This window comes from Parathielavia appendiculata (genome assembly GCF_033297405.1).
Source record: "Parathielavia appendiculata strain CBS 731.68 unplaced genomic scaffold N657scaffold_6, whole genome shotgun sequence".
Taxonomy (NCBI): Eukaryota; Fungi; Ascomycota; class Sordariomycetes; order Sordariales; family Chaetomiaceae; genus Parathielavia; species Parathielavia appendiculata.
The window spans coordinates 1,465,637-1,491,894 of record NW_026944225.1 but is presented as its reverse complement, the minus strand read 5'-3'; the positions used below and the strand labels follow the sequence as shown (position 1 = coordinate 1,491,894).

The following is a 26,258-nucleotide window of genomic DNA, read 5'->3' as shown; positions in this document are numbered from 1 at the left end:
ATCGGTGCCTCGTCGCTCTCGTTCTGTCTCCGGCAATCGGGCCCTGCAGCCCCATTGTTACACTCACCGCCCGGCAGTAATGGTGACTTGCAGGAGCTTGTCGAAGTCCCAAGCTGATTCAAGCTCCAATCCCCTCCACATCAATTAGCGCCAACCCGGCCCGCGCCGGCACACCCAACATGGCTTCCACCCCAATGGATATCGACGATGCGGCAGCTATTCCGTCACTGAACATCATGCGGACGCTAGGAGTCAATGTCCCAAGCACTACGGCTGTCAGCGACGTCATCTCGTCGTTCAGACCGACAAAGGTCGGTGCCCATCTCGGTCTCTGTCAGCCCATCTACTGACACTCTACAGCTATTCCAACGGGATGACCTTAAGGAGGGCAAGCCCAAACCGTATGTCCTGTCCATCGACTTCGACGACCCGGGCGAGCTCTGTATGACGTCGGAGAGCGACGAGACCATCCAGATCTACAACGTCAAGGATGGCCGGCACGATAAGAGCCTGCTGAGCAAGAAATATGGCGTCAAACTGGCGAAATTTACCCACGCGAGCTCAAGCATCATCTACGCGAGCACACAACAGAATGGTACGTGCTGCAAAGAGCATTGGCCGAGTGCCAGGGCTGACCTGGTCGAGACGCGATTCGGTACCTTGCGACGCACGACAACTCCTTCATCCGCTACTTTGAAGGGCACGAAGCCGCCGTCACCAACTTGGCGCTGCATCCCGGCGCCGACAACTTCATTTCGTGCAGCGTCGACAATACAGTGCTGATATGGAACATTGGAACAAAGCAATGGACCGGCAAGCTGTTTCTGAATACGCCATACCTCTCCGCTTGGGACCCGTCAGGAAACGTGTTTGCCATAGCCTCACCGTCCAGCGGAAGCATCCTGCTTTACGACTATCGCAACTACGGAAAGGCCCCATTCTCCGTCTTCGACGTGCTCAAAGCCCGGGGCCGGGCCGACCCCGAGGCTGCCTTCAAGGGCTGGACGAAGCTCGAGTTCTCCAACGACGGGAAGCACCTGCTTCTGGGATCGCGCGGCGACGGCCATTTCCTGCTTGACTCGTTCGACGGGAGCCTCAAGGCGTATCTGAAGAAGCCCGGCGCAAGCACGAGACGGGTGGCTGCGGGGGAGACAGAAGGAGGCAACGTGGAGAGCAGCGGCGAGTGCTGCTTTGCGCCGGACGGCCGCTACGTCCTGAGCGGTGCCAAGTCCGACCTGCTCGTGTGGGACACGTTGATGGCGCCGGGAAGCGATAAGGTGCTCGAGCCTGTGCACGTCTTGGAGGACAAGCGGGAGACGGCGGTGGTGGCTTACAACCCGCGGTATAACATGTTTGCAACGGCTGACCAGGACCTCATGTTCTGGCTGCCTGACCCCAATCTATAGACGGAAAAGAACGTTGGGCTGATCTGAAGGGAGCGATGTGTTTGGTCAGGGGGACGGCATCAGGACGGATCAAGATACCCTTGCATGTTGCGGCGTTTTGTGAATAAATTGACTATGCTACCGGGTAATACTTCACAAATCGAGTGAATCAATCGAGCAATGAAGCTCTGGACGTGAAGCTTCCAAGCAGTGGTACGGATCTTTGTCAAGCGCTTGATTAAGGTGTGGAGCCATCTCGGAAGCTCCCCGCATTCCGCTGGCCCCACCAAAAATCCGCCGAGCATTGGACGGGGAGCACCAAAACTCTAACCTGCAAGCATCGACTGGAAACTGCCGGCCCAGAAAGTCAAAGCAGACAGACCACCATTGGGTAACTTACGAAGGGATAACAACGCCGCCTGATTCTCTCGTGAACACCTCACAATCAGCAATCCGCCGTACCGGCCGTCGACCCAACGACCTTCTCATCTCACATCCGCACCGCCGAAACGGGCTCTCCGGCGAAAAATGCCATACTACGAAAAGGCCGAAGACTGGCTGCACCAGTCCGCCCTTCTCCTCCAAGCCCGTCCCTCAACCGTATGTGTTCCCCTTCTCATCTCTTGCCCAACGCACCCCCTAACACAACGGGGCAATGCCCCAACCACCGCGGTAATAGACACGCGTAACAACACGCTACCACCTCAAACCTGCTCGCCGCATCCCCAAGTCCAAGAAACAACAACAAGATGCCTCCCAAACAACAATAGAACAACAATCAAAACCACAACAACAAGATCAAAACAAGGAAAAGCCCCCGCGGGGCCACCTCGTCCTCAAAACATTCGACCCCCACAGCGGCATCACACTGAAGTACAAGACCTCCAAGGCGGCCGAGGTGGGGAGGCTGGTCCAGATGCTGGGTTCTTTGGGCAAGGGCATGGCTGGTTTGAAGATGTCCCAGGCTCAGCAGCGGCGGCAGCAGCAGCAGGAGGAGGAGGACGTTGTCATGGGTGATGTTTCGGGTGGTGCGGGCGCAGGTGGTGGTGGTGGTGTGCTGACTTCTCAGGGAGGGGAAGGGAGCGGGATGCAGACGCCTCATGCTGTTGAAAAGCAGCTGCCGCAGGGGTCGTCGGTTCAGCATGGTGGTGGTGGTGGTGGGGGGGGGAAGGGGAAGAAGAAGAAGGGGAAGAGGTGAGATGGTGGAGGGGTGCAGACGCTGGTGAGAGGGAGAGGAGGAGAATTGTGGTAGTTAGACGACGGAGATACAGGTCGAGGTAAGGGGAATAGATACAGTAGCGCAGGTTGCAGTGGATGGGTCGGGTGAACAACATACTGGGGGCGACGACATATGAGACTTCGACAAACAAACGCTGGGCAATCGCTGTCGGAAGAAGTACTCAAGACCGTGTCGTGTTTGTCAGAGTCCGAGCATCATCAAGTTGCTGCGCATGGCTGAGCGAGCACAGACATCAACCACTCGAATATGAACCACCAGTCATGTTCGCAAGTCTGATTCCTAGCATGAGAATCTACTCATACATGCCCCGAAATGTTTTCCATCAATCCATCGCATGCCGTCATAAAACAGACCATACCAGGCCGTAAGTTACCGCCAACGCCAGACACCATCATGTCAACGCAGTCCCGCCTGCGCAGCATTGTTTACATGTGAGAGATATCCAACCTCGAAAGGAGGCGGGGGGACCTGACAAGTCTGCTGTTTCCACGCGAAAAGATGCTGCGTGAAAAGAGAGAGCGAATACTGAGTACAAGGGGGGTATTAGAGGACAAGGAGAAGATAAGAGTGCGAGACGGCGACGGGCTTAGAAGTCCTCATCGAAGTTGAAGTCGCCGCTGTTCTCGCCCTTGGCTTCGTCCGCGTCCTCGTGGACGACCTTCTTGGTGCTGGCCATGACGCCCGCCTTCTGGTACTCGCCGACGCGCTTCTCAAAAAAGTTGGTCTTGCCGCCGAGCGAGATGTTCTCCATAAAGTCGAAGGGGTTTGTCGACCGGAACACTTTCTCGTTGCCGAGGGCGACGAGCAGGCGGTCGGCGACAAACTCAATGTACTGCTTCATCAGGTTCGAGTTCATGCCGAGCAGGGCGCAGGGGAGGGCCTCGGTCAGGAACTCTTGCTCAATCTTGACGGCGTCGATGATGATGTCCTGGATCACCTGCTTGCTGGGCCGGTGGTTGAGATGCGAGAAGAGCAGGCACGCAAAGTCGGTGTGCAGACCCTCATCGCGAGAGATGAGCTCGTTGGAGAACGTCAGGCCCGGCATGAGGCCGCGCTTCTTGAGCCAGAAGATGGACGCGAAGGCGCCGCTGAAGAAGATACCCTCGACGGCAGCAAAGGCGACGAGACGCTGGGCAAAGGTCGACTTCTTGTCGGTGATCCACCGGAGCGCCCAGTCGGCCTTCTTGCGGATGGCGGGGATGGTGTCAATGGCATTGAACAGGTGAGTGCGCTGCGAGGGCTCCTTGATGTACGTGTCAATGAGCAGAGAGTAGGTCTCGGAGTGGATGTTCTCCATCATGATCTGGAAGCCATAAAAGCAGCGGGCCTCGGGGATCTGGACCTCGCCGCTGAAGCGCTCCACCAGGTTCTCGTTGACGATGCCGTCAGACGCGGCAAAGAAGGCGAGGATGTGAGAGATGAAGTACTTCTCATCGTCGTTGAGCTTGTTGTTCCAGTCGTGGAGGTCCTTGGAGAGGTCAATCTCCTCGGCAGTCCAGAAGGAGGCCTCGGCCTTTTTGTACATTTGCCAGATCTTTAAGGTCCTGTCAGTAAACGTTCCACTCTACGCGTCGGAGCGCGTCGCGTACCTCGTGATACTTGATGGGGAACAGCACGAAGCGCTGCGGGTTCTCCTGGAGGAGGGGCTCGTCGGCCTCCTCGGGCTTGATGGTTGGAGCCACCGGGGCCTTTGGCTCCTCCGTCTTGTTCATGGTTGTCTTGTGGTTGGCGTCAATCTCTGCCTCGAGGGTGGCGAGGTCAGCGTCGAAGGGCGCGTTTTCCTTGTTGGAGGCGGAAAAGTCAAGCTTCTTGACGGGAGATTCCATTTTGAGGGCCTCAATCGCGGAAGCAGCCTGCACAATCGAGCAAGTCAGCTTCAGACACGTCTGACGCGTAGAGGGGAACGCGGGGCACTAACCTGCTTAGAAGGCGTGACCTGGGCAGTCATTGTGTGTGTTGAATAGGTTGGATACTTTATGGTGAAAATGAAAAATCGCCACCTGATGTAAGGTCCCAGAGACAGTGCTGGTGATGATGAAGGTGGCGGGCTGGACGTTGTATAGACAAAGAATGGGTTTGGAGAGTGGGAGAACCGGAACCGCGATCCCTTAAATGGGTTCACGTCTTCTACAAGCGGGTCCCGCTAAATCTGTAATGCAGGGATTCGCGTCGACGCGACTTGGACCCGTTGGACCCAGGCAAAAAGCGACGTCAACACGCCAACCACCTCTCAGACAGGCATCGATCCACAAATCCCTGGAATCCTGGTCGGCCTTCCCTCGCTTTTATCAGATCTTCGGCGGAGATTATCAACATACGCAACTCCTCCATTGGGAACCTTGGTCATGCTTGCCCAAGCTATTCAGACCCCACCATGACACACTGCTCTTCTCGCCAAGCTCCACAGACGGATGCGACGCGGTCCCCGATGAGGACAACGGGAGTGACTGGGCGTTGGTTGATGATGGCGCCTGATACCATTCTCATGTGGTACTTTGTCACAAACTGATTCTCCCCTTTTTGCCCGAGTTTCTCTGCACGTCTCCATCCTGAAAAGCGAAGCCCGTTTTCGGTGGGGTCTTGTTGGCCTTCGATTGACTTCTTCATCCACAAAATGATTCGAGGTATTCTCGCATGGCCCACCTTGGGCGAGGCTGGACAAGTGATGGCCCGCCCTGTTGTTTGTCATCGCAGCATAATCCGAACATAATCGCGGCATGCGGACATCCGGGTGGTCTGAAGGAGCTGCGAATCCGGAGGGACAAGATCAACATCAACCTAGCGGTCACTGGTGGCAGTCCTGAGCCCTCCCTTCCCATGACTGCCTTCACAGAATAGTTTCGCTCATGATCTTTAATTCAGCGCTCGCGTCATTCTAGATTATGTCGACTAGAAAGGAGAACTCGAAAGCGTTGAGGATATGTACATCCGCAACACAAGGAAACGCCAACTCCATGCCCTCGCCATGTTCTGTTCATGCCCATTGTCCGGATACTAGCCCCGGAAGGCACTCAAGCCGCTCAAGCCGCTCCTCGACGGATCCTACCACTTTCGACCGGTCTTATATCGAGGGTCCTGTACCTGCCGGATGCCCGCACTCTGGCCCGTCAGACTGCGCCCTTGCGGCGCTTTGTACATCTTCGGAGCTGGTGTCGGGGCGGGTGATGCCGCCGCGGGAGTCGCGCGTGCTGACTCGGCCATCTGAGCATGTTGGACGCTTTGTTCGACGTCTCCGTTCGGCGGGGCTCCTACCAACTCCTGGGGCACCGGAACCGACTCCCCGGTATGTGGATCAACAATGGCGTTCTTCTGGATCAACAATGGCGTTCGTCTGGATTCTTCCGCCTTCTGCGGTCAGATAGGCGTCGAGCAGCCACGCGTTGCGCGTGTTGGCGCGGAACCAGGCATCGGCCAGATCTCCGAGAATGGGGACGAAGCCGACAGCAAAGTCGAGCATGATGTTGGTGAACATCATGCTATACAGTCGCTTCGGCAGGCCGCCGTCCACCTTGGCCGCTTTTTTTATGAGGGAGAGCGCGACTAGCAGATCAATGGCATCGCCGATACTGGTAAGAAACTGTCAAAAAGGCTGATCTTGTCCGGGAAGGCAGTTCAAGGAACACTTACACGGGGATCAGGCCGATGAACGCGGACCACCCGAACTGGAAGCCGCAGAAACTGAACGACTGGTCCAATCGGTGGGCCCTTTTTCGGACGTCCTTGAGGATTTTTCGGTCGTTTGCTGACAGACCCTCCGGGAGAGGCCTTTCGTCTCTTTTAGTCGTGGTCTTGCCCCTTACCTCGACTTGCTTTTCATAATAGTAAGGGTCCTGCAGGCGCGCAAGTCAGTACTCGAGCCATCCAAGGACTGGCAACAGCACATACCTCCAAATTGGTGTTTCGCTTGCCAAGCTTTGCCTCAGCCTGCTTCTTGAAAAGCTTAAGAGCTATGCTGCTCATGTTGCGGGTTTTCAGTCACTATAGCGGACGTGTTCTCCTGTTTTGCTGACTGAAAGGAGTGGGACAAAACCAGGGAAACACCGGAGATTCAAGTGCAGTCGAACAGAATATAAAACAGTTGCTGCTTTGTGGGCAGTCTTGTACCCCGTGTTGGGCTGGCTGCTGTCGATCCGGGTTGGCGGCGATCTACCGTGGTATTGGCTCGCGAGCGCGCTTTGTCGGTTTCAGGTGCGCGCTTATGAGGCCTGGATCGGAAACACTTTTGGCGCTGGTCGAATGAGCGTCAACCCTGTCGTCTTATTTCTGGTTTCTGTGGGGAGGAAATGGAAAGTGAGAGTTTGCTTGCGGTCAGCCCGGCGCGACCTCTTTTCATTTATGCCATGCCTTGGTCTCATGCTTGCGTCTAGTGATCTATGAAACAGGCGCTGTGTCGCTGGCTTGTGCAGCTGCCCCTGGCTTGGTTTCTTGGGCGATGACGTGCCCCGGCAGGTCTCGGCAGAGTGGCGCATTTGGTGGCCTTCCCTCTCCCGTCTTGGAATGCGGGGCACTGATTGCTGCACCGCCACACATGAATCGGCAATCGTAAACTTGTGGCGACAGCTCCCGCCACCTCTCCGAAACACGACCGTCATTTCTCTACACAGTAGAGACTCGACGTGGTGGAGCAAATCAACACCATCCACGTCTGCACACATCGCAGCCCGGCGTTGTCAGAATCTGCAAGTTGACTTCGTCAGCTTTGAGATCCCAAAATATCCGACATTTAATAACGTCAACTGTTCTCTCTCGCTCCTCAGCGCTGAACTGGAACTCCCCACCACAGCGCATCGGTGAGCTGGCGTTGATCCTGTCACTGTTGTGCTCAGTTCCGACATTCCTTGGTGGAGAACCCGCAGCTGCCCGGCCCCGCTCTGCGACCCGAATCACAACCACATACCAAGTTACCCGACAACCTGCGCGAGATTGAGTTGAGCCATATCATTCTATTCCCATCACTCCAGTAACAACCCTTCAAAATATCAGACATTGCCGTGGATATGCTCGATACAAGGCTTCGCCATGGCAGAACCCAAGATGCAACTCGAGGACTGCAGGTTCCCTCTCCTTCCTTGCCTGGTCTTTGCCTGCTGACTCGCTGCCAGGGCTTGACGACCTCTGCGTCCGTTTCATCATCCACCTCCCCAAGGAGGACCTCTCATCAGTCGCGCGCATCTGTTTCCAAGTTGAAGAAGCACAATGGTTCTACGAAGACTTCATCCGCCCGCTGGACCCCACCCTGCCGTCTATGTCCCTCCGCAGCTTCTGCCTTCGCATATTCCAGCATTGTCCGCTGCTGGCCCCCTTCTCAGCCGAGAATCACATGCGCGCGTTTGACGAGTTCATGCAATACAAGACACGGGTTCCCGTCAGGGGCGCCATCCTGCTGAATGAGGCCATGGACTCGACCGTGCTCGTCAAGGGCTGGAAGAAGGGCGCAAACTGGAGTTTTCCGAGGGGCAAGATCAACAAGGACGAAGACGACCTCGATTGTGCCATCCGCGAAGTATACGAGGAGACAGGCTTCGACATCAGGCAGGCCGGGCTAGTGCCCAAGGCCGATGAGGTCAAGTACATTCAAATTTCCATGCGGGAGCAGCAGATCCGCCTTTATGTTTTCCGCAACATTCCGATGGACACCGCCTTCGAACCCAAGACGCGGAAGGAGATTAGCAAGGTTGAATGGTACAAACTCTCGGAGCTGCCCGCATTTCGAAAGAAGGGCAACAACTCCCACGACGATGCAGCCGCCGCGTCGAACGCGAACAAGTTCTACATGGTCGCGCCTTTCCTGGTCCCCTTGAAAAAGTGGGTAGTCCAGCAGAAGAAGAAAGATGCCGCCCGGGCGGCGGTGAACAATCCTCAGCTGGCCATCCAGGCCCAAGTCGAGGAGCCTCTCACCGAGGATGACATTGGGACCCAGACCGAGCCGGTCCCTCCACCTTCAAACGGCAGGCCTGCCATCGAGACGCTGGAGGGCGCAACGCGTGAGCTTCAGCGTCTCCTCAAGGTGCGACCACCCACTCAGGGCTTGCAACAGACGAGCTCGGCGGCGTCGAATGCAGGCAAGGGTGAAGCTTTGATGGCGCTTCTGCAACGGGGTGCAGATATGCCGACGCAGAATCCACATACACCGTTGGATCTCACTTACACCAATGCTCCTGAACCGCACAGTCCGCATCACCACCATATCGCACAGCGGCTGCCGGTTCACGATCATCAGCCGCCACCAAACTTTCCACTCCCACCTAGCTCGGTGCAGAATGCAGCTCCCGGGTATCACGAGCGAAGCAGGGCATCTGCTCAAGTCCCAACCCACGTCTACGGCCAGAATCAGTTCATGAACTCTCCGCAGCAGCACCGCAACGAGCCCGTCCTCCTGCACCCGCAACCGTTGCCGCCCCAGGTTCAGCAGTCCATTCTTACCAGGGATATCATACCGACACCGGGTCTTCCAGATACAGCTGGTCAAGACGGGCAGTATGTCCAGCGGGCCGGTCCACACCCGCAGTCAAGCGGCCAGCATTTCCAGCAAGGGCCTCCAAACCAATCGAATACTCATTTGAACAGCGCCTACGCATCTCAACAGCAAGCTGGAAAACCGAAACAGTTGACGGGCCACGCAATGACACTACTGAACACTTTCAAGAGCGGCTCTCGGGATAGTGCTGAAAACAAAGCGCCCGGAGATAATACTCAGGAAAATGCGTCGTTGCAGGCCAGAAATCAGCACCAGTATCAAGAGCCTCCGTGGACAAATGTTCTTGTCACACATGCTTCGAATCCCGCAGCCCCGTATTTGCCTCAACACATGGTGTACGGTGCGCCGCTGAGAGTATCGCCCCGCACCATGCAGCATGCGGAAGCCCAGCCTGGGCACAAGCATGTTCAGCCGTCAGACTCGCATCGGACGGCGCTGCTGGATATATTCAAGAAATCGGGCCCCAAGTCTCCCTTGAGCAACGAGATCAGGATGCAAGCCGGGGCGACCCAGGAGAGCCCCAGCTTTGGCAGGAGAAACGACCCAGGCAGCCCCGCCTACAAGGCACCTTCAGCCGCTGAAACCATAGCATCGGCCTCGGAAGCTAACGGCACACCTGTGAGGATAAATCCGGAGGTTAGCCTTCCATACCGGGCAGTCCAGATTTTGAGTCGGCCGAAGCAGGCAGAGCCGGAGAAGCTGCAGGATTACGCAAGTACCCAGGTTCAGATGCAACGCTTGCAGCAGCGTGTAGGCCCGCAAGAAAGCAGGACAACGGGTCGTCAGGGCCTGCCATCACCCCGGGAGCGCAGCTTTCTGCAGCAGATGGAGCAAGAAGCCAAGCGGTCACCCCAGCTCACCTACGCCGCCGCTCAAGCAGCCGGTGCCCCCTACGCGAAGCAGTCTCCGTTCAACACGCATCCCGCTCAGTTATCCCAGCACCACCAGCAGTATTTCCAGCAGCCTACGAGCATGCTCCAGCGCCGCAAAGACTCAAACCCGGAGCAGAGGCAAAAGCTGCTGTCTCTCTTTAGCAAGGAGCAGCAGCAGGAGCAGCAGCAGCAGCAGCAGCCGTCATCGGCAGTCAAGGGGTTCTCTGCCGAAGAGAAGGCCAAGGGGAAGGAGCCTGCTGGTATGTATGACCAGCACCAACAGCTGCCGGACACGCCGCGGTCGTCGCGGGTAGCGTCTTTTGCTTCGGCGGGCGGCAATGAACCCGCGACCGGCAGTGGCAGTGCGGCTGCCGATGGATCGCGGCGTGGTAGTCAAACGCCCATTTCGCCGGCGGACCGCAGTTTCCTTTTGTCATACCTTGAATCGGTTTCGAATGTTGGGCGGTAGGTGGTACAAGGCGCGCGATAAAGAAGGGAGGAAGGGGGGTGAAGGGGGCGGCGTTTGTACTTGTACAAGACATCATGGATTGATTCAGATCGCATGGTTTGGCTTGATGCCGCGATTTGCTGCCTGCGGCGCTTGGGACCTGGAAACAGACGGGAAGAGCTGGTATATTCCGTCGCCTGCAAGGCCAGTGATGGATAGTCAACCTGCTCGTCATTGATGAGCTGGCGGAGCCATATTGCAGTTTGCCTTGCGTAGCGTGCGTCATGACAAGCGTTCATACCGGATTTGGTCAATCTGGTTCTCCGGGTGGGATGAAGCCCCTCCTGGTCACTTCATTCCACACCAATGCGAGGAAGAGAAATATGCATCTAGAATCTTGCTGGTTGTGTATCTTGTTTTGTTTAGATGATTCGACATGCGCACCACGGACGTTGCCTGTGTGCGTCCCAGCTGCCATCTCGTCTAGTGGTGCTTCGTCACCCTTTGATGTCAGGCTTGGGGCTCGCTCCATACTCAGTTACCCAGAAATCAGCCCCTATTTTAATTTCGCGCCAAACGCTCAAACCCCTGTACCATTTACCTTTGACCAGTTGCATGCCTTCTGCTGTTCGCGCCAGACTGTCCCGTATCCTTTGAATGCTGCCAAAAACAAAGCCCATATCAAAACACTCGGCCCTTCACCCTGCAAATCATCAAGCTGGTCCAGCTGACCAATTGCTGAGCCACCTAGCCCACCATCCACCCATGAGCAACAACCACGGCGAAAGGCACCGCAGCGGAATCGTATATCTCCCGCCCCTTTTCTTATTTTCCTTCGCATCGGCCGCCAACAAACCCCCTCAGAAGGGAAGCGACAGGGCCAAGAAAGAAAGAAGGGGAACTAATATTAGCGTCAATCCCTCAACCAAGCCCGCCGCTTCTCCTCCTTCTTGGCCCGCCGCCGCTCCTTGAACGCTTTGAGTTCCGCCTTGGTCGGCTTGATGCCACTCCGCTCCGCCTTCAGGCTGCGCCCGTCGTGCATGTTGGCGGCCGCGTCCACGTCGAAGAAGGCGCGCATCTGCCGCCGCGCTTTGGCCTCGTCCGAGTGCCGCTCCGGCGCCTGGTCGGGCGTCTGCCATTGGCCCGTGTGCCGGTTGAAGTAGGCTGCTGTGATGTATTCTGGGTGTTGGTCTTGTAGTTGGTCTGCTCCTGGATAGGTGGTGGTGGTGGTGGGGCGGAAGGGTTGCGCGTACCAGGCGTTTTCGTCGTAATCGCCGTGTATTGCTGGGTTGTAGCCGCCGGCGATGGAGGTCGGGTTGCTGAGGATGGTTTGTTGGGGATCGGTGCCGGGCGCGGCTGGGGCGGGGATGATTGAAGTTGAAGGGACGATGGTGGTGGTGGTGGTGGGGATGGTGGTGGCAGTGGGCACCCGCGGGTTTTCCTTCTGCCAGACGCCGGTAAAGCGGTTGTAGAACCAGTAGGACTGGTCGTTGGGGTTCCAGTGAAACTCCCAGCCGTCGTCTTCGGGTTCGGGTACGGGTTCCGCGGGGAGAGGTGGCGCGGCGGGATCTGAGGGGAGCGGCTCGTTCGGGAGTGGAGGTGCCTCGTCTGGGAGCGGTTCGTTTGGGAGGGGCGGTTGTGCGCCGTCGACGGCGGGTTTGTCTGGTATCCCGGTCTCACGCTCCTCGGCGTCGGATCCGGAGTACTCGCCCTCGGAATGCGAGGCTGAAGGGGATGCAGCGCCGTTGTTCGCCTCGGCGGATGGTGTCGTTTCCTGGTCTTCAGTTGGCTCAGGTCTCTGCCCCTTCTCAGCCTTAAGGTGCTTCTCTAATTCCTCGACGGTGCCCTTGAAAGGCGTTGCTGAAGCTTTAGTTACGTCGGAGTCCGACATGGTGAAGCTATTCCCAATGGGAGAGTGCAGTTGCACGCAAATCTTCCGGGTCCCCAGTTGCAAGGGCCGCAACCCTCATTCCTCGACAGAAACCAACTCTGCGTGCAGTATAAGGTAAGAGTTTGACGCCAAGTTGCTGAGATCTACTCGAGTTGGACGTTAGAAGTTCTGTAGATGTGGTAGACCAGGTCGAAGTGGGAGATGTGAACTTGAGAAGGAAAATGCACCTAGCGAGCAAAATGTGATGCTTTTCAGGGGCCTATGCGACAATCGGGTTACGGCTTGCATATTGATCGGGAATTTGCATGCCAAGATTGTAAGATCGGCGTCTCAGTGAGGCTTCTGAAAACATGACGTTAATAAATCAATCCACTTTGTTCACCAAAGTCTGGTCTGTCAACATCGAACTCGCTTCCAGGTTGTTCCTCAACTCGGCGACTTCAGCATATTAGAGGATGGCCAGTCTTTGCGACGATTCTGGGTCCGCCCGGATAGCAATTCTTTGGTGGAATATGTACAGACTCATTATCCTTTCACGCTCCCATTCAAAATCGAGTTGCCGAAATCGCTCTACGAACTGCATCGTAGCCGTTTTATGCTCCGGTATATGGAATGGTTGATAACTGTTCCCACTGATCTCTCGGTTGGCCGCCGTTGACCATGTCATACGCAGTTGCAGATCTCCTGCGGTTATATCCCGCTTGGGTGGAAACAGGGGCGTCATCGAACAAACAACCTCCGCTCCTTATACTAGCTCGTTTCACGTTCAGACTTACGTTGGGGGACTTCAACGGCTGCGATAACTCAAGGCATGCCATGGTAGCATCTAGACTCCAGGTGTAAGCCTGGGCTTGGGGTTTGTCGTAGGTTCGGCGAGAGTCTCCGTCAATATCGCGGTCGTCCTCTGGTCCATTTTTAGGCCCTCCGGCCGCGGGCTCTTTAGCCGGATATATCGCTGTCCCGCCAACCTACGTACACCTTGTATGGCAAAATGCTGATCCTGGGCGGCGGCCATGTTCGTCGCTGGCCGTTGTCTGCTGTCTCCCTTGCAAACAGACACCGATTCGCTGGGCTATGCGTCTCATGCTCCGGCCCGACAGGTCGCCAGCATCGCTGACCCGCTGGGTTACTTCGTCAAAAGCGGTCCGCTCCAACTCTGGTCTGGATTACCGCCGCAACCTCAAGGCATTGACCAATAGATGCACTCGCATGAGCTTCTGGAACAGATTGTAACCCGTTCATGGTGGCTCTATAACAGCCACAACCGTCCGACCATCTCACCCCGGGCCGGCGCCTGGGAAAGACGACTTGCCCTTAGTGTTTGATATCGAGCGACCTCTCCCGTCGTCCTTGTATTAACACACGTTCCCTCGTATATGAGTTCGCTCTCTTGAAGCGGAGATATCCGCCCTTTTCACGGCTTCCGTATGTACTCTTGCATGCTGTTGCCAGTCCGGTCTTTCGCATCGTTTACCGGTCCCAACGAAGGACGAGCCCGTGCTGAGACCTGAGATTGAGACGTATACCACCATCTCAGAACCAATTCCTCCCTTTGACGAGATCGGAAATGGAACTGCGCAAGCGGTTACTCTGTCTGCCCGCCTCTCTCTCCCCCCTCGTCCTTTTCCTATCAGCCACCGTCCCCTTGGCTGCAGCAGACCCAACCCTGACGGAGGACTCAAGCTGCAACTGCTACCTCACCAACGGCAACCAGAGCAGCTACTTCACAGAGCACCGCTTCTTCGACTTCCGCCGCCTCTCCCAGTACGCCGGCGTGCCCGACGTTATCGACGACGCCGCGTCAAGCCCCGGCGCCGACCCGACCAGCGCCTACTTCACCAGCGCGGAATGGACCAGCTTCTGGATGCTCGGCAGCTGGAACAACAGCCACGGCGATAAGCGCACCGACGCCACCGTGCTGATGGTCAACTCGCCCAACAACCTCTACATCGAACCATCATCATCATCATCATCCAACCCTGCTGCCCAAAATCAAGAGAGCGAGACCCACCTCACTCTCCGCACGCAGCGCCTCGCCACCTTCCAGACCGCCGCCGAGATGGAATCCGCCTCGACCTCCTTCCGGTACCTTTCGCTGCGCATGCGCGCGCGCACTGTTGGAGCCGCGGGCGCCGTCACGGCCATGTTCACCTACCGCGACGGCCCCACGCTGGCCGAGGTGCAGGAATCCGATCTCGAGATCCGCACGGCCGACCCGTTGGGCCTGATCCACTACACCAATCAGCCGGCGTACGACGAGGGCACCGACGAGGTCGTCCCAGACGCGACGCGCAACGCGACCATGCCGGATGGGAAGGTATGGACCGAGTGGGCGACGCACCGGATGGATTGGACGCCTGGGGTGACGGCGTGGTACGTGGATGACGTCGAGGTGGCGAGGATTGCGTTCCAAGCGCCGAAGGACGAGAGTAACATCATCTTGAATGCGTGGAGTGACGGGGGAGGGTGGACGGGGAATATGACGCGGGGGGAGGCGGCGTATTTGCAGGTGCAGTGGCTTGAGGTGGTGTATAATAGTACCGAGGAGGGTGAGGGTAGGGCGAAGAACAGAAAAAGGGATGGTGGGGAGGCGAGTGGGTGTCGGGCGGTCTGTAGTGTTGACCAGACGCCGCAGCTCGGGAAGCCCGTAATGCTCTGGAATAATGGCGCTGGGAGAGTCAGTGGCGCGGCCGGGGTGGTTGGGTGGATGCCGATAGGGGTGGTTCTGGTGATGGTGCTGGTTTCGACGGGGTTGCTGGGTTAGAGGCTGGGTTCCGGCGTTACACGGTACGGGCGCGGTGGTTATCCGTAGAGCAACGGAGTCATGGACAATCGAGGCTGGCTTGGATATGACAGCGTTCGGCTTCGCACTGGCATGCTCGTTGCACTCTTACCACAGGGCGGTCTCTGAGTTCGCAAGCAGGACCTTGGGTACCGCCGGCCAGGAAGTCCTCGTGTCTCGAAGAGAAGCTCCCTGTATTGCTTTTCTCCTCACTTCCTGGTCCTCCATGTCCTGCTCCGCCTCTTCCTACTCCTGGACACCCCGTTCTCAGCTATGCCACTTGGCGGCAATCGTGTCCCCATTTGCATCTCCCACAACCTTTGGTCAAGCGACCTTCCCTAAGTGCCCGAGCATTTCCGGCATACCGGAAAGTTTTACCAATGGTGGGCTCCTCGTCCTCCTTTCCGTCCGGACCGTCGGTAAAGTATATCGCGCAGGGTGCTAGACTGTACGCGTTGGTTTCCTAGTATGCGAGCTTGTACTCCTCCTCGATGGGCTGGACCATGTAGGACGCGACCAGTCACCACTGTTCCTTGATTGCCGTCAAAAAGGGTCTTGTACTGGCCCCAATTAGCGAGTTCATAGCCATATATTTTGGCGCTGCGCAGAACCGGCTCGGATATGAGTCCCAGAACTCCTTTCAGGATTGCTGGATTCATCAAGGTGCCATGAAAGGAGTAGTATACTGCTTGCGCACGTACGGCGGCGGCTCCGACGGTCCCTAAAGTAGGTAGTCTTCCGGCATGTCGGCAAGCTTCTCAGGAAATGAGAGGTCCGGGGCGAGACGGACTGGGAAGGCCGCGCACTAACCAACCGCGGGGGGAGCGGAGGCGGAGGTGGAGGGCTAGGCGGAGCAGCTTGAGAGCCGTCTGCGAACGGCTCTGCATTCGACACCGAAGGCGGCGGAGTTCGGGTTTGGCTGGATTCTGGCATGGTCGCTACAATTGGAGGTGCCGTCGGTGAGGCGGAGCTTGAGAGATATGTCAGAATTGTTCCGTGTGTCAGGTGTGACGAGTAATGGGTTGGCTGGATTTAAACGTGTCTCGGAAGATTTGCGATTTGGATGATGGAAGACTTGTATTATGTACTACGAGTAGGAAATAGATAGGTTGATTGGTGGGTGATGTGAGAGCGGCGGTGATGGCGAGCTCCTTGCTTATGGTTTGCAAACAGCAAGATTTGGTACTACGATTTGGCTATAACTTTGACGTCTAACTAAATGACCACTGAGACCTCTAGTTTCTAGTTTAAACAACAAAGACTTTGGTTAGGGACACTGATTGTTGGACAGGAATCCAAAATCGGTCGCTCGATTCATCTCGACCTTTTAAAAATGGCTTGGTGTGATCACGTTCATGTTCTCAAATACACCCTTGAGATTAGAATCGATTGAGCTGTATGGAACCTTAGCCCGGGGCTGGTTATCCTCACAAAGGTTGAACATGGAGCCTGTGCCAGAAGAAACTGGAAGAGCTTTCTTACACTTCTCGAGTCCCCCTGATCTGTACGTTTCAAGTCCAGGGCTTCATGGCAGGTTCTATTCTAAATTGAACGCTGAATCTGGTACGTTTGATGCCGTGCCCCTGTACAATATTAGGTTTACATCAAAATGCGCATATTTGGCATTTAAGGCGTCGTGGCTCGCAACGCACCTAGTTTGGTATATGGTGGAATGAAATAATTGGCAACGTTTCATGTCAGGACGCCCAAAGAGGTATCTTAATTTGACAGAACCAATGCAACAGCGCAAGAGTCTTGGCTTAAGTAGTGGGGTTCAACATCAGGCAACCACCTCACTCGAGGTTCAAATCCTTGAATCAAGTTGCCATGACGACCGGCAATGCTGTCACCAGGCAGTGCTGACTTGATTGAACCTGTTGGACAATCTCAACATACCTTGGCCAGCAGCACACACACGCTCACAAATGCACAATGCTGACTCCCTCTCTATCCAGAGATATAATCTCCAACATCCTCTACTCCGTCACCAACAAGCAACAAGAAGAACCCCATGACGACCACGAACAGGTTCTCATTATCAAATCAAACACCTCCCTCGCCTCCCTGGCCGCCACCTCACGCGCTTGGCAAACCGTAATCGAACCGCTCACCTTCCGATCCATCACGCTCTCCCAACACGACCTCGCCGACGCGGCGCGCATTATCACGCCCGCCCGCCAGCCGCTTGTCCGCTCACTAACCTTCAACATCCAGCTAGACCCCTACGACGATGCCCGCCGCCGCGTCGCCGAGACGCCCGCCGAGCACCGCCGCAACAGCGAGGTGTTCACCGCGGCCGTGCGCGGCCTGTTTGGGCTGCTCCGCGGCTGGGAGGTCGAGCAGCAGCAGCAGCAGCAGCAGCCCGGGCGCAGGCGGAGGCGGCGCCCCAGGGATGAGGCGCTTGATTTGCATTTGCACGTGTGGTCGCCCAGCGATGTGGATCGGCTTGCGCCGGAGGAGTCGGAGCGGTTGGTGCGGAGGCTGCGGCCGGTGTCGCCGCTGCGGAGGTATGAGAGGTCGGTGATTCAGTATTTGCAGGAGAAGGAGGTGGTGGATCTTACGGAGCTGGAGGATGTGGGTGAGCTGAGTATTCAGCGATTTGGGTATCGCGGGAGGGAAATGCCGCGCGCCGTGGATGTGGACTCGGCGGCGCTGATTGTGGCCAGGTGCACTAAGCTGACCAAGCTGAATCTGAGCGTGATGGATTGGCCACGGGGCGTGTTGGAGGAGCGGAAGCGCCGGCGCAGGGCGCTGGCTGCCATGATCGACCGGCTGCCAATGCGGCTGCGGGAGCTGTCTCTTGCGTATTCTGCCTCGCCGCCGCGTGATCACAATTGTGACCCGCCAAACCTACTCGACCCCGGCGAGACAGAGGACGCCCTCAGTCTCAGCCTGCGGCGGTTCTATCGACGGTGGAGCACCCGGGTGCTTGATGTTGGCAATACCATCCTCGGCCAAGAGTTCTTCTGGCGGGAAGGCGACGAGAACGGGAATAAGGACGGGGAAGAGAAATATGAGGAATATAACGACTCGGATGTGGAGAGTTGGGTGGACGAATTCGAGTTTGACAGATGGCCCTGTGCCTCTCTGCAAGATCTGCGGGTCGACTGGCCGATCGTGACCCCCGACGGTCGATGGCTCTTTCAGCGTCCCATAGGCGAGATGGCGAGAAAGATTAATCGGGAGCAGTGGGAGGAGACCGAGGACGACGAGAACAACGCAACAGATTCGGACAAAGAAGGCAAGAATTCCGGTGCTGATGGTGATGCACCTGCAGCTACCGGTCCGACCGACCCTGATCCGGAGCTCGACGACCCAGCATACACCAAGAAGCACAGGTTCCGCATCTCGCCTGTCCGTAAGTTGATCAACCCCCTATATAAGGCTATTGCACGTGCCATAGCGCAGATGCCGGCGCTTTCGGACTTTGAATGCCGACCCCCCAACCAGTGGCCAGCGAACGGGGTCGGTTTCATTACTGACTTTCATACTGGCGGCGGGAGTTTGTGGTTTTTCGGGAATGGGTGGTATGAAGATAATGACGACGACGAGGGGGAGCCGATTGATATGGGAGAACCGCTGGTGGACGAGGAGGTGGTGCAATTCTTCACCGAGGTGCTGTCCGAGAAGGAGCCAAAGGGCGAGGTAAATGTCACCATCAGCTAGTTAGTTGGTAGGCACTCACATGTCCTCACTTCTTCTCCCTCACAAACTTGGTATGCCTCCCCGTAGCAACCACGGCCCCCCTGCTCCCCGTCGCCTCATCGATCTTGAACACCCTCACCTCCGTAAACGCCAAACTCCCGCCGACCTTCTCCACCCGCCCTTCAACCTCGACCTCGTCCCCCAACCTCGCCCCGGAGAGGTACGAAATATTGATATCCACACTGACCCCGGTACTCCCACGCAGATCCCACGCCGCAATGGCCAGCCCGCCCGCCCAATCCACCAACGTCGCCGACACGCCCCCGTGGATGCTGCCGCTGGAGTTGAGGTGCTGGGGGGCAAGGCGCAGGCGCGCCGTGAAGATGCCCTTGCGGGCCGAGGTGAAGCGGATCAACGGATTGGTGGCGTCGCCGAGGACAAAAGCGTAGATGGGCGAGGAGGTGCAGCGCGTTAAGTGGTACTGGGTGATGTGCGCGAGGGTGGCCTGGTCGGATTCCAGTTGGGAAGGGTTGCCAGTTGGAGGTGTGGTTTGATCTTGGGCAGCCATGGTCGATGATTTCTCAATGTCTGCTTGATTCAGTTCGGGCGGCTGCGAGAGAGGAAATCGTTCCTTTCTTCGTGTGTTATTTATGTTGGGAAGGTGTGCCGAAATGGGCTCGGACCGGCAGGAGCTACCCTTGATTTTCCTTGAAATCCGAGGCGGTGAGTAACAATTGCCTCAGTTCAATTAACTACATTACCTCAGCTCAAAGGGTCGGGTACACTAGAAAGTTACATAACGATATAACTCAATACTTCTTTACTTCTTTCACAAGCTATATATCATGCCTGAACCACGTCGCCCCCTCTACTTTACATTTTCAAACGGCATTCTATTCGCACTCTGCTCTTCTATTTAGCCAGTCGTACGCAGTGTCTGCTGTTTTCTTCCTTTTGAGGGGCTACAAATACCTTACCTTCCTTTATTTGATTTCTACTCATAGTGTGATCCACTAATTCATCCATCTAAACATCTAGAACTTCATCCGAACATGTTCAAAGGCCTATTGAGTGCTGACATCAACATCGTAACAACCAAGCGGGGCTCGTTCCAACTCGGCGAGTGTACCTTGGAAAAGGTAAGGCGCATCTGCAGCTGTGCTAAACACTGGTACCAGGCTGCCATGCTGCTTGCCACCAATAAAACGAGCACCTCTTGTATGTGGCTGAGACTGCATGGAATCGTTCAAGTCGCAAAAAGGACGGGAATATTTACCTACCTTACATACATACCGGAATCATCAACAGCCACCCAGATATGACGAAGGCACTGCGACCTGACCACCCGGGCCCGGCTCTGACCAGTCCACAGCAGATCCGACTGATCTCGCTTCTTCCCTCTGTCGTAGACGAGGCTGAGATCGTCCTCAAGAACTGCTGTCTGCCGAGCTCAACAGCGCCCCTCCGTACGAAGCCTTGTCGTACACATGGGGCGACTCGTCCGAGAAGGTGACTGTGTCACAGAGTTCCGTCGACGGGCCATTCCGGCCCTTCCGATCACACCGAACTGCTTGAGCACTCTGCGCCGTCTTCGACTCCCTGACAGCCCCCGCGCTCTCTGGATCGACGCCATGTGCATCAACCAGAGCGACGTGGCGGAGAGAAACCACCAGGTCACGCTTATGGCGCGGATATACTCCGGCGCGTGAAACATCGTCGTCTCCATCTGGGAGGAACCGCCGACGACAGCGACATGGCAGTCGAACTTCTGATGGACAACCACAGCCCCACGGGCGCAGAGGTGGTGTTCCCCGAAGCAGACAGACTCATTCACGCGCTGAGGTGCTTCTTCCACCGCTCCTGGTTCAGTCGCGTCTGGGTCATCCAAGAAGTCCTCCTCGCGGGGGATGCAGTCGCCTACTGCTCCCGCAACACTCTGCCCTTTGCTGCCATCCAGACTTTCTATCAATGGAACACGACGGAGAAATGGCTCGCCAAGCTACCCTATGTTGTTTTCCGCGGCCGCAAAGGACGAAGGCATGGACTTTGGGGAGGATGTACCAACTCTTCGTACTGAGCCCGGCGTCTACCCTTCTCTGCTTTGCACGCTCTCACAAGCGCGACATTGCAAGGCTTCGAACCGCGCGACGAGGTCTACGCTTTGATGTCTCTGCCTGCTTCCTCCGGCGCACACGGTCGGCTTGAAAACCTGGAGCCGACATATTCCGACTCAGTTGCAAGGTGTTTACTGACTGCGCCGCCGCACTCATCGGGCCGGATGGCTTTGCTGCTTGTCCTTTGTGCAGGGCGTTTCGGATCTGATTGGCCTCCCCTCGTGGGCGCCTGACTAGAGTGTCGCCCCGGATCGTGCAGTCTTTGGGGACGAGAACACCAGAACATGCCTTGCTTGTTCCAAAGCCCGCGTTTGGAAGAAGGAGCCGTGGAAAGTCGATCGGGTACTGGACGACTCGCTTCTTTGGACTAGGCCGATTGACCTGGGTTTGGGTCGGAGGCCGCTGGGGCTTCAAGTGATGGGATACCCGGCCGGAAGGGTCGCCAAACTTGGACCGACGTACACAGCCGGCCGGGGAAATTTTCCGCTTCAGTGGCAAAGCATGCTCCGATATGCGGGCCAGGAGGTTCATGGAGTCCATTCACCTTATTTCAATATCGAGGTGAACTTTGACATGGCCGCGAACACGAGCTTGCGTATGTTCTCAGCCGAATATTTAACCGACCGCCACTCACCTCGGGAAGCCGCTGCTGGACGTCTCCTCGCGCCCGAGGACAAATTCACAACACTGATGGACAAGACCTCGGTTGCCATGCGTGCTGCTGGGCTGCTGGGGGAGGAAGACCCGCTCTCATATGCCGAGATACCATTCCATCTGGCGGGGAACGAGTCCAAGCCAAGTTGCCGATTCTGCGTGCAACCCCTGCTGCGGAACTGTCATTCGCGACGCCTTTTCATCTTGGATACGGGATACGTGGGATTGGCTCCGGCCCGAGGCCCAAGTTGGAGATCAGCTTTACAGGTTTGCCGGGGCAGGCTTTCCGTTCCTCGTTCGCGATGCCGGCATATCGTCACAAGATGGACTGCTTCTGCACCGCTTAGTTGGGGAGTCGTATGTTGAAATGCAGGCTTGGGATGAGACAGAGAAGTGGGCATCTTCTCCCGCTGATATCCTTACTCTCGTTTGATCCGCCTCGCCAAATTTCCTCTCCTTGTCTGCTCACAGGTGGTTTTGATCTGGGCTCCGTTGTTGTCTGTTTGACCCAGAGTATTGAGTAGGCACCCAGAGGCTGTCGCCATAGTTTTCGGAAGCGTGTCTCGCATTCAAAAACGTTCTACCCTGGCATTGCGCACCACAGGTCAGAAAACCTGGCCTATTAGGTCCTTGGACTCGGCATGATAGCCCTCCATCTGAATTTATGGCCGGTTTCTCCGCTATTCCAGGAGACGCTCCGTCTCCATCTTCTTGTATTCTTCCTTCACCTCGGGAAAGCCCATTTCTCCCAACTTCTGCTCGACACGCACCCTGTACTCGCTGTCTGTCTCGACGCCGGCGCTTCAGACGCGCTTCACATGTAAGGCTGCGCAAACAGCGAACTTGGTCCGCACCCATGCCAGGGGGCAGTACCCAGCCAGCTCCCAGTCGAGGACGGCGATCCGGGCTTCGTTGATGATGATGTTAGTTGTCCCGAGATCGTTGTGGGAAGGCACAAGCACCGGACAGTCCATGCCCAGCGATTCGCATTGTCGTTGAAGGGCCTCTACGCTGTAGTCTCTCTGTTCCTGGAAGGGGTCTATCCCACCGTAGTCGACGCTCGTCAGTGCATCGGACTGGAAAGCCTTGAGTTTCGAGGCAATCTCGGCGACCCGGGTTACGACGCGCCCCTTCTCGGACTCGGCTATATCCCACCAGGCCTCGTTGAGCCGCTTGCCAGGAACATAGGGCTCCAGTAAGTAGACCTTTCCCGCCTCTTCGGTATGAAAAAGACCTTGATGTCAACGCTGAGGGGCTTTCCAGCCAGAAACGCCAGAGTTTAACATCTCGCCGAGTGCGTCATCGGCAATCCTGACTTGAGGATAAGGGCATCACTGAAGCTGAACACCGCGGATGCGTCACCAGCGTCGTGAATCTGGCGGACGTGGCCGTCGGGGGGAAGCGGGCCGGCATCAGGAACGGGATCTACCTCTTCAGAGAGTATATAGCACGAGCCATCTTTGTCGTTCTTCCAAATGTAGTTGGCCTCGCAAGGGCCCGGCACGTGGCGGATGATGTGCTTGCTTCCGATCAGCCACGAGGTTTCGTCAATTTGCTTGTTCCAGTCACGCACGTGCCGAGAGTGCACCATGTCGGAGGTCGAAGGATGGGTTGAACTCGCATGGCCGTCGTCTTACTGAAGCTGAGGAAGAACAGCCAGAAATATACAACTGACAGGCCACACAGTAGACGCGGGAGAATTCCGCAGAACAAAGGCGGTGTAACAGCGGCAAGCCACAACAACTCACATGGCTCATTTTTCCAACGGTACCCCAGTTGGTAATGTCTTCGGTCAACTTGCCAAGAACCAACCACGGTAGTCAGGCTGTTCTAGATTATAATCTTGCATCTGCACATCGTTGCTGGCGTATATGTCCTCCACCCCGCTCTTTTCCCGGACTCCAGAACTCCCATTTCATCTCTTTTTGGCGACTGCATTGAGGTTCACAAATACATCGCAAAACCGGAGCCGATAGCGGTGCAATGGGGCGTCGACGCACCAAAGCCGTCGCTCAAGGGGCAGCACCTGGCTTGCCGGGCGCACCCCTTGAGTTACCCCCGGCAACGCGGAGGCTCCGTGACGGCGGTCCAGGGCCCGTGCCCTCCTTGCGCGGGCTCATCTCGCCAAGAGCAGGGGCCGACACCGCGGTTGACTAGAAAACTGTCCAGGAGACTGCTCACCCGCTGACCAGTGCACTCGACGGGTAACTCGTCGTCTTCTCGAAGGACTCGGTCGCCACCGCAGTCTCCGCAACAACAACAGCAGGAGCAGCAGGCTCATCTCCCCGGTCCTCTTCCTTACTCTTCTTCGCCCCATTCTCCTCCTTCCCCTCCATCTCGGCCGCCATCCTCTTCCTCTCCTTCTTACTCATCTGCACGGCGCCCTTGGCCATCGCCTCCTTGGGCAGCGGCCGGATGATCGGCTGCACAACCCACCATGGACGCCAGCACTCGCGCAGCGCGCGGGCCGAGCTCTCCCGGTCTTCTTGGCCCCCCTCTTCCCCTGCAGCAGCAGCAGCGGGAACATCCGCCTCGACACTCTTGCCGCCCGTCCGCTCGTACTCGAGCAAGCCCTCGGCCACCTTCTTCTCCACCATCCGGTAGATGGCCTCGTACGTGTCGATGTCGCCGAGCCGCGCCTTGGCGAGCGCGCCGCGCACGTCGTGGTGGCGCGAGACGAAGTGCCGCAGCAGGTGGAACAGGTGCGGCTGCATGCCTATGAAATTAGCGGCTATAAGCACCGGGTTATCCTTGGCGACGTCGCTGCGGCGCTTCTTCGGCCTCGCATCGGCACCGTCGCCGTCTTCATGGCCTGGCAGGGTGATCGGCTCAACCAGCCAGGCCGTGTCGTCGCCCGGCACGAACAGCGGGCGTCTCGGCGGCGGCGGCACGCCCAGCACGTACTGGTGCATGATGTCGAGATAACGGCGGAAGACTTCGTCGACGCGCCACCCGCCCCGGCCGTCCTTACCGCGCCAATACCCGCGCGGCTCCTGGCCTGGCGGCGGCGGGGCGGCGAAGATGCCTGGGTTGCTGAGGTTGCCCTCGGCACTCATGACGCCATCGGCGCCCGTCGCCGCGAGGCAATTCTCGAGGTCCTCGTGCTGGAGGATGTTTCCGTTTGCGAAGAGAACCGTTTCTGGCGGGAGGCTGTCGCGGAGGTAGCGGATTATCTGCCAGTCTGCGAGTCCGGTCAAGTGGCCCTTTTGCTCGCGTCGGCGGCCGTGTACCGTGAGGATGCTCGCCCCCGCGCTGAGCACATTCTGTGCATATTTGAGAGTGGCCTCTTTTGTGTCGAGGATACGGATCTTGGCCGTGACGGGAATGTCGAGGTTTTCGTGGAGCGTTTTGATCAACCGGTGTATCAACTCCTGGTCCTCCTGCAAGAAGGAACCGTAATGGCCCTTCTTGGCAATGCCTTGTGGGCAACCTAGGTTGAGATCGACGGCGTCGCAGTAAGGCGCGACTAGTTTCGCGGCGGTCAATAGCGCCTGCGGGTCATTGGCGCAAAACTGCACGAAGAATGGGCGGTCGATGGCGGGGTTGCCGTCGAGGAACAGGGCGTCAGAATCGGGCTTCGTCGGCTGGAAGTGTCGGTCGCGGTATTTCTGGTCTTCGCCGAAGAGTCGCGCGTGGAACATGGGCGAATAGGCGAGCAATCTTGACTTTTCGGAGTCCGGGAGGAAGGATCGCGAGAGCATACGCCAGGCCTGGCAGCAGCTGTGGTTAGTCTCGTTTTCGATGCAAGAACGGTTTGACTCACAAATTCCGACTGGTCCACCATGGGCGCAACGATGTACTTAGGCGACCCGATGCTTTCATAGAACGCCCGCCCATGAAGCTTCGGCTTCTTGGCCGTCGCCGCTGCGGCTGCCGGATCCGAGGCCATGGTGAACAACGATTGCCGTGCCCTGACCGACCGCGCCAACGCAACCGATGCGCGGAACCCCGTAATCAAGCCGCGCGCCAGTGTATCTCGTCACCGCTGTGCGAGGTGGTTCTCACAATAGTGAACCGAATACAGGTCGAGGTTACGAGTGCCGATATGCGACTCGGCCGAAATCCAGTAAAGCCAGGAAAAACGTTCACCAAATTCCGTCCGCCTTCTCTGCAAGGCTGATCTTTCAATTTTGCCTTGTTCTGATTGGCTTATACCGAACTGTAACGTGGGATGATGAGATTCCCGCTTGCCCTTGCTCCACCGCACAGTGCAAATACTTCAACGTGTATCGTGACAGCAACCCCTATTTTCTCGAAACAGCCGTACAGCCCCACCACCCCACGAGAAATGGACCCGCTCAGCAACGCTTAATCTCGTATTTAAAATCGCCGATGGCACCATGAAATCGCGAATTGCCGCCATGACAAATGCGCGTCAACTCACGCCCTTCCCTGCGTTTTTCTGAAATGGTGCAAGGCCAAGGCAGTTAACTTCAAGAAGTAAGTCGAACTGTATCGAACACCATTTGACATGTCACGCGGACAGCAACTAGCACAACAACCAAGGCATCGGCACTTCTACAATGTGTACCGAATTTGATGGGATTCCCTAATGCACGTCATACATTCACACTTGGTGCTAACCAACCGGTTCATCAGACTAGCCAGCCGAGGGAGGAGAGAAGAAACGACCGTTGAGCATGGTGGATCACAAGATGCTCACTGTAAGGACTGCATTCATTACGTGTCCACGAAAGCTACGTGCAAGTACTAGACTGCGGTAAATTACAGTGGCTCACAACGTCAGGG

General features: G+C 56.8%; 14 protein-coding genes across 14 annotated transcripts; 7 read left to right on the top strand and 7 right to left on the bottom strand.

Moving 5' to 3' along the window:
• Positions 1-19: 19 nt before the first annotated feature.
• N657DRAFT_690621 (WD40 repeat-like protein) lies at positions 20-1,631 on the top strand. The gene is made up of 3 exons (XM_062797057.1): positions 20-311; positions 361-595; positions 646-1,631. Exons 1-3 carry the CDS (start codon positions 180-182, stop codon positions 1,404-1,406), a joined length of 1,128 nt encoding a protein of 375 aa, XP_062647757.1. The 5' UTR covers positions 20-179; the 3' UTR covers positions 1,407-1,631.
• An 85-nt stretch (positions 1,632-1,716) lies between these two features.
• N657DRAFT_619276 (uncharacterized protein) lies at positions 1,717-2,583 on the top strand (the record flags this gene model as incomplete). Its single annotated transcript, XM_062790557.1, has 2 exons — positions 1,717-1,985; positions 2,065-2,583. Exons 1-2 carry the CDS (start codon positions 1,914-1,916, stop codon positions 2,581-2,583), a joined length of 591 nt encoding a protein of 196 aa, XP_062647756.1. The 5' UTR covers positions 1,717-1,913.
• Positions 2,584-3,102: 519 nt separating this feature from the next.
• N657DRAFT_436686 (putative ribonucleotide reductase small subunit RnrA) lies at positions 3,103-4,738 on the bottom strand. Its single transcript, XM_062787365.1, has 3 exons — positions 4,544-4,738; positions 4,215-4,478; positions 3,103-4,159 (listed from the first exon to the last, which is right to left on the bottom strand). The coding sequence occupies exons 1-3, from the start codon at positions 4,571-4,573 to the stop codon at positions 3,212-3,214; spliced, it is 1,242 nt and encodes a 413-aa protein (XP_062647755.1). The 5' UTR covers positions 4,574-4,738; the 3' UTR covers positions 3,103-3,211.
• A 909-nt stretch (positions 4,739-5,647) lies between these two features.
• N657DRAFT_645599 (uncharacterized protein) lies at positions 5,648-6,890 on the bottom strand. Its single transcript, XM_062792974.1, has 3 exons — positions 6,511-6,890; positions 6,253-6,455; positions 5,648-6,191 (listed from the first exon to the last, which is right to left on the bottom strand). Exons 1-3 carry the CDS (start codon positions 6,583-6,585, stop codon positions 5,918-5,920), a joined length of 552 nt encoding a protein of 183 aa, XP_062647754.1. The 5' UTR covers positions 6,586-6,890; the 3' UTR covers positions 5,648-5,917.
• Positions 6,891-7,216: 326 nt separating this feature from the next.
• N657DRAFT_645598 (uncharacterized protein) lies at positions 7,217-10,898 on the top strand. The gene is made up of 2 exons (XM_062792973.1): positions 7,217-7,675; positions 7,728-10,898. Exons 1-2 carry the CDS (start codon positions 7,645-7,647, stop codon positions 10,442-10,444), a joined length of 2,748 nt encoding a protein of 915 aa, XP_062647753.1. The 5' UTR covers positions 7,217-7,644; the 3' UTR covers positions 10,445-10,898.
• A 438-nt stretch (positions 10,899-11,336) lies between these two features.
• Positions 11,337-12,621, bottom strand: N657DRAFT_656282 (uncharacterized protein; the record flags this gene model as incomplete). Its single annotated transcript, XM_062794684.1, has 2 exons — positions 11,337-12,283; positions 12,594-12,621. 2 exons carry the CDS (start codon positions 12,619-12,621, stop codon positions 11,337-11,339), a joined length of 975 nt encoding a protein of 324 aa, XP_062647752.1.
• Positions 12,622-13,881: 1,260 nt separating this feature from the next.
• On the top strand, positions 13,882-15,078 carry N657DRAFT_681084 (glycoside hydrolase family 16 protein; the record flags this gene model as incomplete). The annotated part of the gene is made up of 1 exon (XM_062796350.1): positions 13,882-15,078. The coding sequence occupies one exon, from the start codon at positions 13,882-13,884 to the stop codon at positions 15,076-15,078; it is 1,197 nt and encodes a 398-aa protein (XP_062647751.1).
• Positions 15,079-15,392: 314 nt separating this feature from the next.
• On the bottom strand, positions 15,393-16,240 carry N657DRAFT_645595 (uncharacterized protein). Its single transcript, XM_062792972.1, has 2 exons — positions 15,887-16,240; positions 15,393-15,831 (listed from the first exon to the last, which is right to left on the bottom strand). Exons 1-2 carry the CDS (start codon positions 16,027-16,029, stop codon positions 15,471-15,473), a joined length of 504 nt encoding a protein of 167 aa, XP_062647750.1. The 5' UTR covers positions 16,030-16,240; the 3' UTR covers positions 15,393-15,470.
• Positions 16,241-17,028: 788 nt separating this feature from the next.
• On the top strand, positions 17,029-18,762 carry N657DRAFT_681083 (uncharacterized protein; the record flags this gene model as incomplete). The annotated part of the gene is made up of 1 exon (XM_062796349.1): positions 17,029-18,762. One exon carries the CDS (start codon positions 17,029-17,031, stop codon positions 18,760-18,762), a length of 1,734 nt encoding a protein of 577 aa, XP_062647749.1.
• Positions 18,763-18,787: 25 nt separating this feature from the next.
• N657DRAFT_573467 (Thioesterase/thiol ester dehydrase-isomerase) lies at positions 18,788-19,309 on the bottom strand (the record flags this gene model as incomplete). Its single annotated transcript, XM_062788970.1, has 1 exon — positions 18,788-19,309. The coding sequence occupies one exon, from the start codon at positions 19,307-19,309 to the stop codon at positions 18,788-18,790; it is 522 nt and encodes a 173-aa protein (XP_062647748.1).
• A 1,185-nt stretch (positions 19,310-20,494) lies between these two features.
• Positions 20,495-20,818, top strand: N657DRAFT_681081 (uncharacterized protein; the record flags this gene model as incomplete). The annotated part of the gene is made up of 1 exon (XM_062796348.1): positions 20,495-20,818. One exon carries the CDS (start codon positions 20,495-20,497, stop codon positions 20,816-20,818), a length of 324 nt encoding a protein of 107 aa, XP_062647747.1.
• Positions 20,819-21,045: 227 nt separating this feature from the next.
• Positions 21,046-21,925, top strand: N657DRAFT_436500 (uncharacterized protein). The gene has a single exon (XM_062787364.1). The coding sequence runs from the start codon at positions 21,273-21,275 to the stop codon at positions 21,873-21,875; it is 603 nt and encodes a 200-aa protein (XP_062647746.1). The 5' UTR covers positions 21,046-21,272; the 3' UTR covers positions 21,876-21,925.
• Positions 21,926-22,189: 264 nt separating this feature from the next.
• On the bottom strand, positions 22,190-23,227 carry N657DRAFT_664059 (uncharacterized protein; the record flags this gene model as incomplete). The annotated part of the gene is made up of 3 exons (XM_062795216.1): positions 22,794-23,227; positions 22,328-22,743; positions 22,190-22,297 (listed from the first exon to the last, which is right to left on the bottom strand). The coding sequence occupies exons 1-3, from the start codon at positions 23,098-23,100 to the stop codon at positions 22,190-22,192; spliced, it is 831 nt and encodes a 276-aa protein (XP_062647745.1). The 5' UTR covers positions 23,101-23,227.
• On the bottom strand, positions 23,189-25,566 carry N657DRAFT_596957 (Dus-domain-containing protein). Its single transcript, XM_062790015.1, has 2 exons — positions 25,273-25,566; positions 23,189-25,219 (listed from the first exon to the last, which is right to left on the bottom strand). The coding sequence occupies exons 1-2, from the start codon at positions 25,396-25,398 to the stop codon at positions 23,687-23,689; spliced, it is 1,659 nt and encodes a 552-aa protein (XP_062647744.1). The 5' UTR covers positions 25,399-25,566; the 3' UTR covers positions 23,189-23,686.
• Between the last annotated feature and the right edge of the window lie 692 nt (positions 25,567-26,258).

Excerpts from the sequence above, each read along its gene's own strand:
- N657DRAFT_690621 (XM_062797057.1), top strand. The coding sequence starts at position 180 with ATGGCTTCCACCCCAATGGATATCGACGATGCGGCAGCTATTCCGTCA. Across the intron at positions 312-360 it reads CGTCGTTCAGACCGACAAAG|CTATTCCAACGGGATGACCT; the intron begins GTCGGTGCCCAT and ends GACACTCTACAG. Across the intron at positions 596-645 it reads CGCGAGCACACAACAGAATG|ACGCGATTCGGTACCTTGCG; the intron begins GTACGTGCTGCA and ends GACCTGGTCGAG.
- N657DRAFT_436686 (XM_062787365.1), bottom strand. The coding sequence starts at position 4,573 with ATGACTGCCCAGGTCACGCCTTCTAAGCAG. Across the intron at positions 4,479-4,543 it reads AGGTCACGCCTTCTAAGCAG|GCTGCTTCCGCGATTGAGGC; the intron begins GTTAGTGCCCCG and ends TCGATTGTGCAG. Across the intron at positions 4,160-4,214 it reads TCCCCATCAAGTATCACGAG|ATCTGGCAAATGTACAAAAA; the intron begins GTACGCGACGCG and ends AGGACCTTAAAG.
- N657DRAFT_645599 (XM_062792974.1), bottom strand. The coding sequence starts at position 6,585 with ATGAGCAGCATAGCTCTTAAGCTTTTCAAGAAGCAGGCTGAGGCAAAG. Across the intron at positions 6,456-6,510 it reads AGCGAAACACCAATTTGGAG|GACCCTTACTATTATGAAAA; the intron begins GTATGTGCTGTT and ends GCGCGCCTGCAG. Across the intron at positions 6,192-6,252 it reads TTCATCGGCCTGATCCCCGT|TATCGGCGATGCCATTGATC; the intron begins GTAAGTGTTCCT and ends GTTTCTTACCAG.
- N657DRAFT_645598 (XM_062792973.1), top strand. The coding sequence starts at position 7,645 with ATGGCAGAACCCAAGATGCAACTCGAGGACT. Across the intron at positions 7,676-7,727 it reads CAAGATGCAACTCGAGGACT|GGCTTGACGACCTCTGCGTC; the intron begins GCAGGTTCCCTC and ends ACTCGCTGCCAG.
- N657DRAFT_645595 (XM_062792972.1), bottom strand. The coding sequence starts at position 16,029 with ATGCCAGAATCCAGCCAAACCCGAACTCCGCCGCCTTCGGTGTCGAAT. Across the intron at positions 15,832-15,886 it reads GTTAGTGCGCGGCCTTCCCA|ACTACCTACTTTAGGGACCG; the intron begins GTCCGTCTCGCC and ends ACATGCCGGAAG.
- N657DRAFT_436500 (XM_062787364.1), top strand. The coding sequence starts at position 21,273 with ATGGGATACCCGGCCGGAAGGGTCGCCAAACTTGGACCGACGTACACA.
- N657DRAFT_596957 (XM_062790015.1), bottom strand. The coding sequence starts at position 25,398 with ATGGCCTCGGATCCGGCAGCCGCAGCGGCGACGGCCAAGAAGCCGAAG. Across the intron at positions 25,220-25,272 it reads TGGTGGACCAGTCGGAATTT|GCCTGGCGTATGCTCTCGCG; the intron begins GTGAGTCAAACC and ends AGCTGCTGCCAG.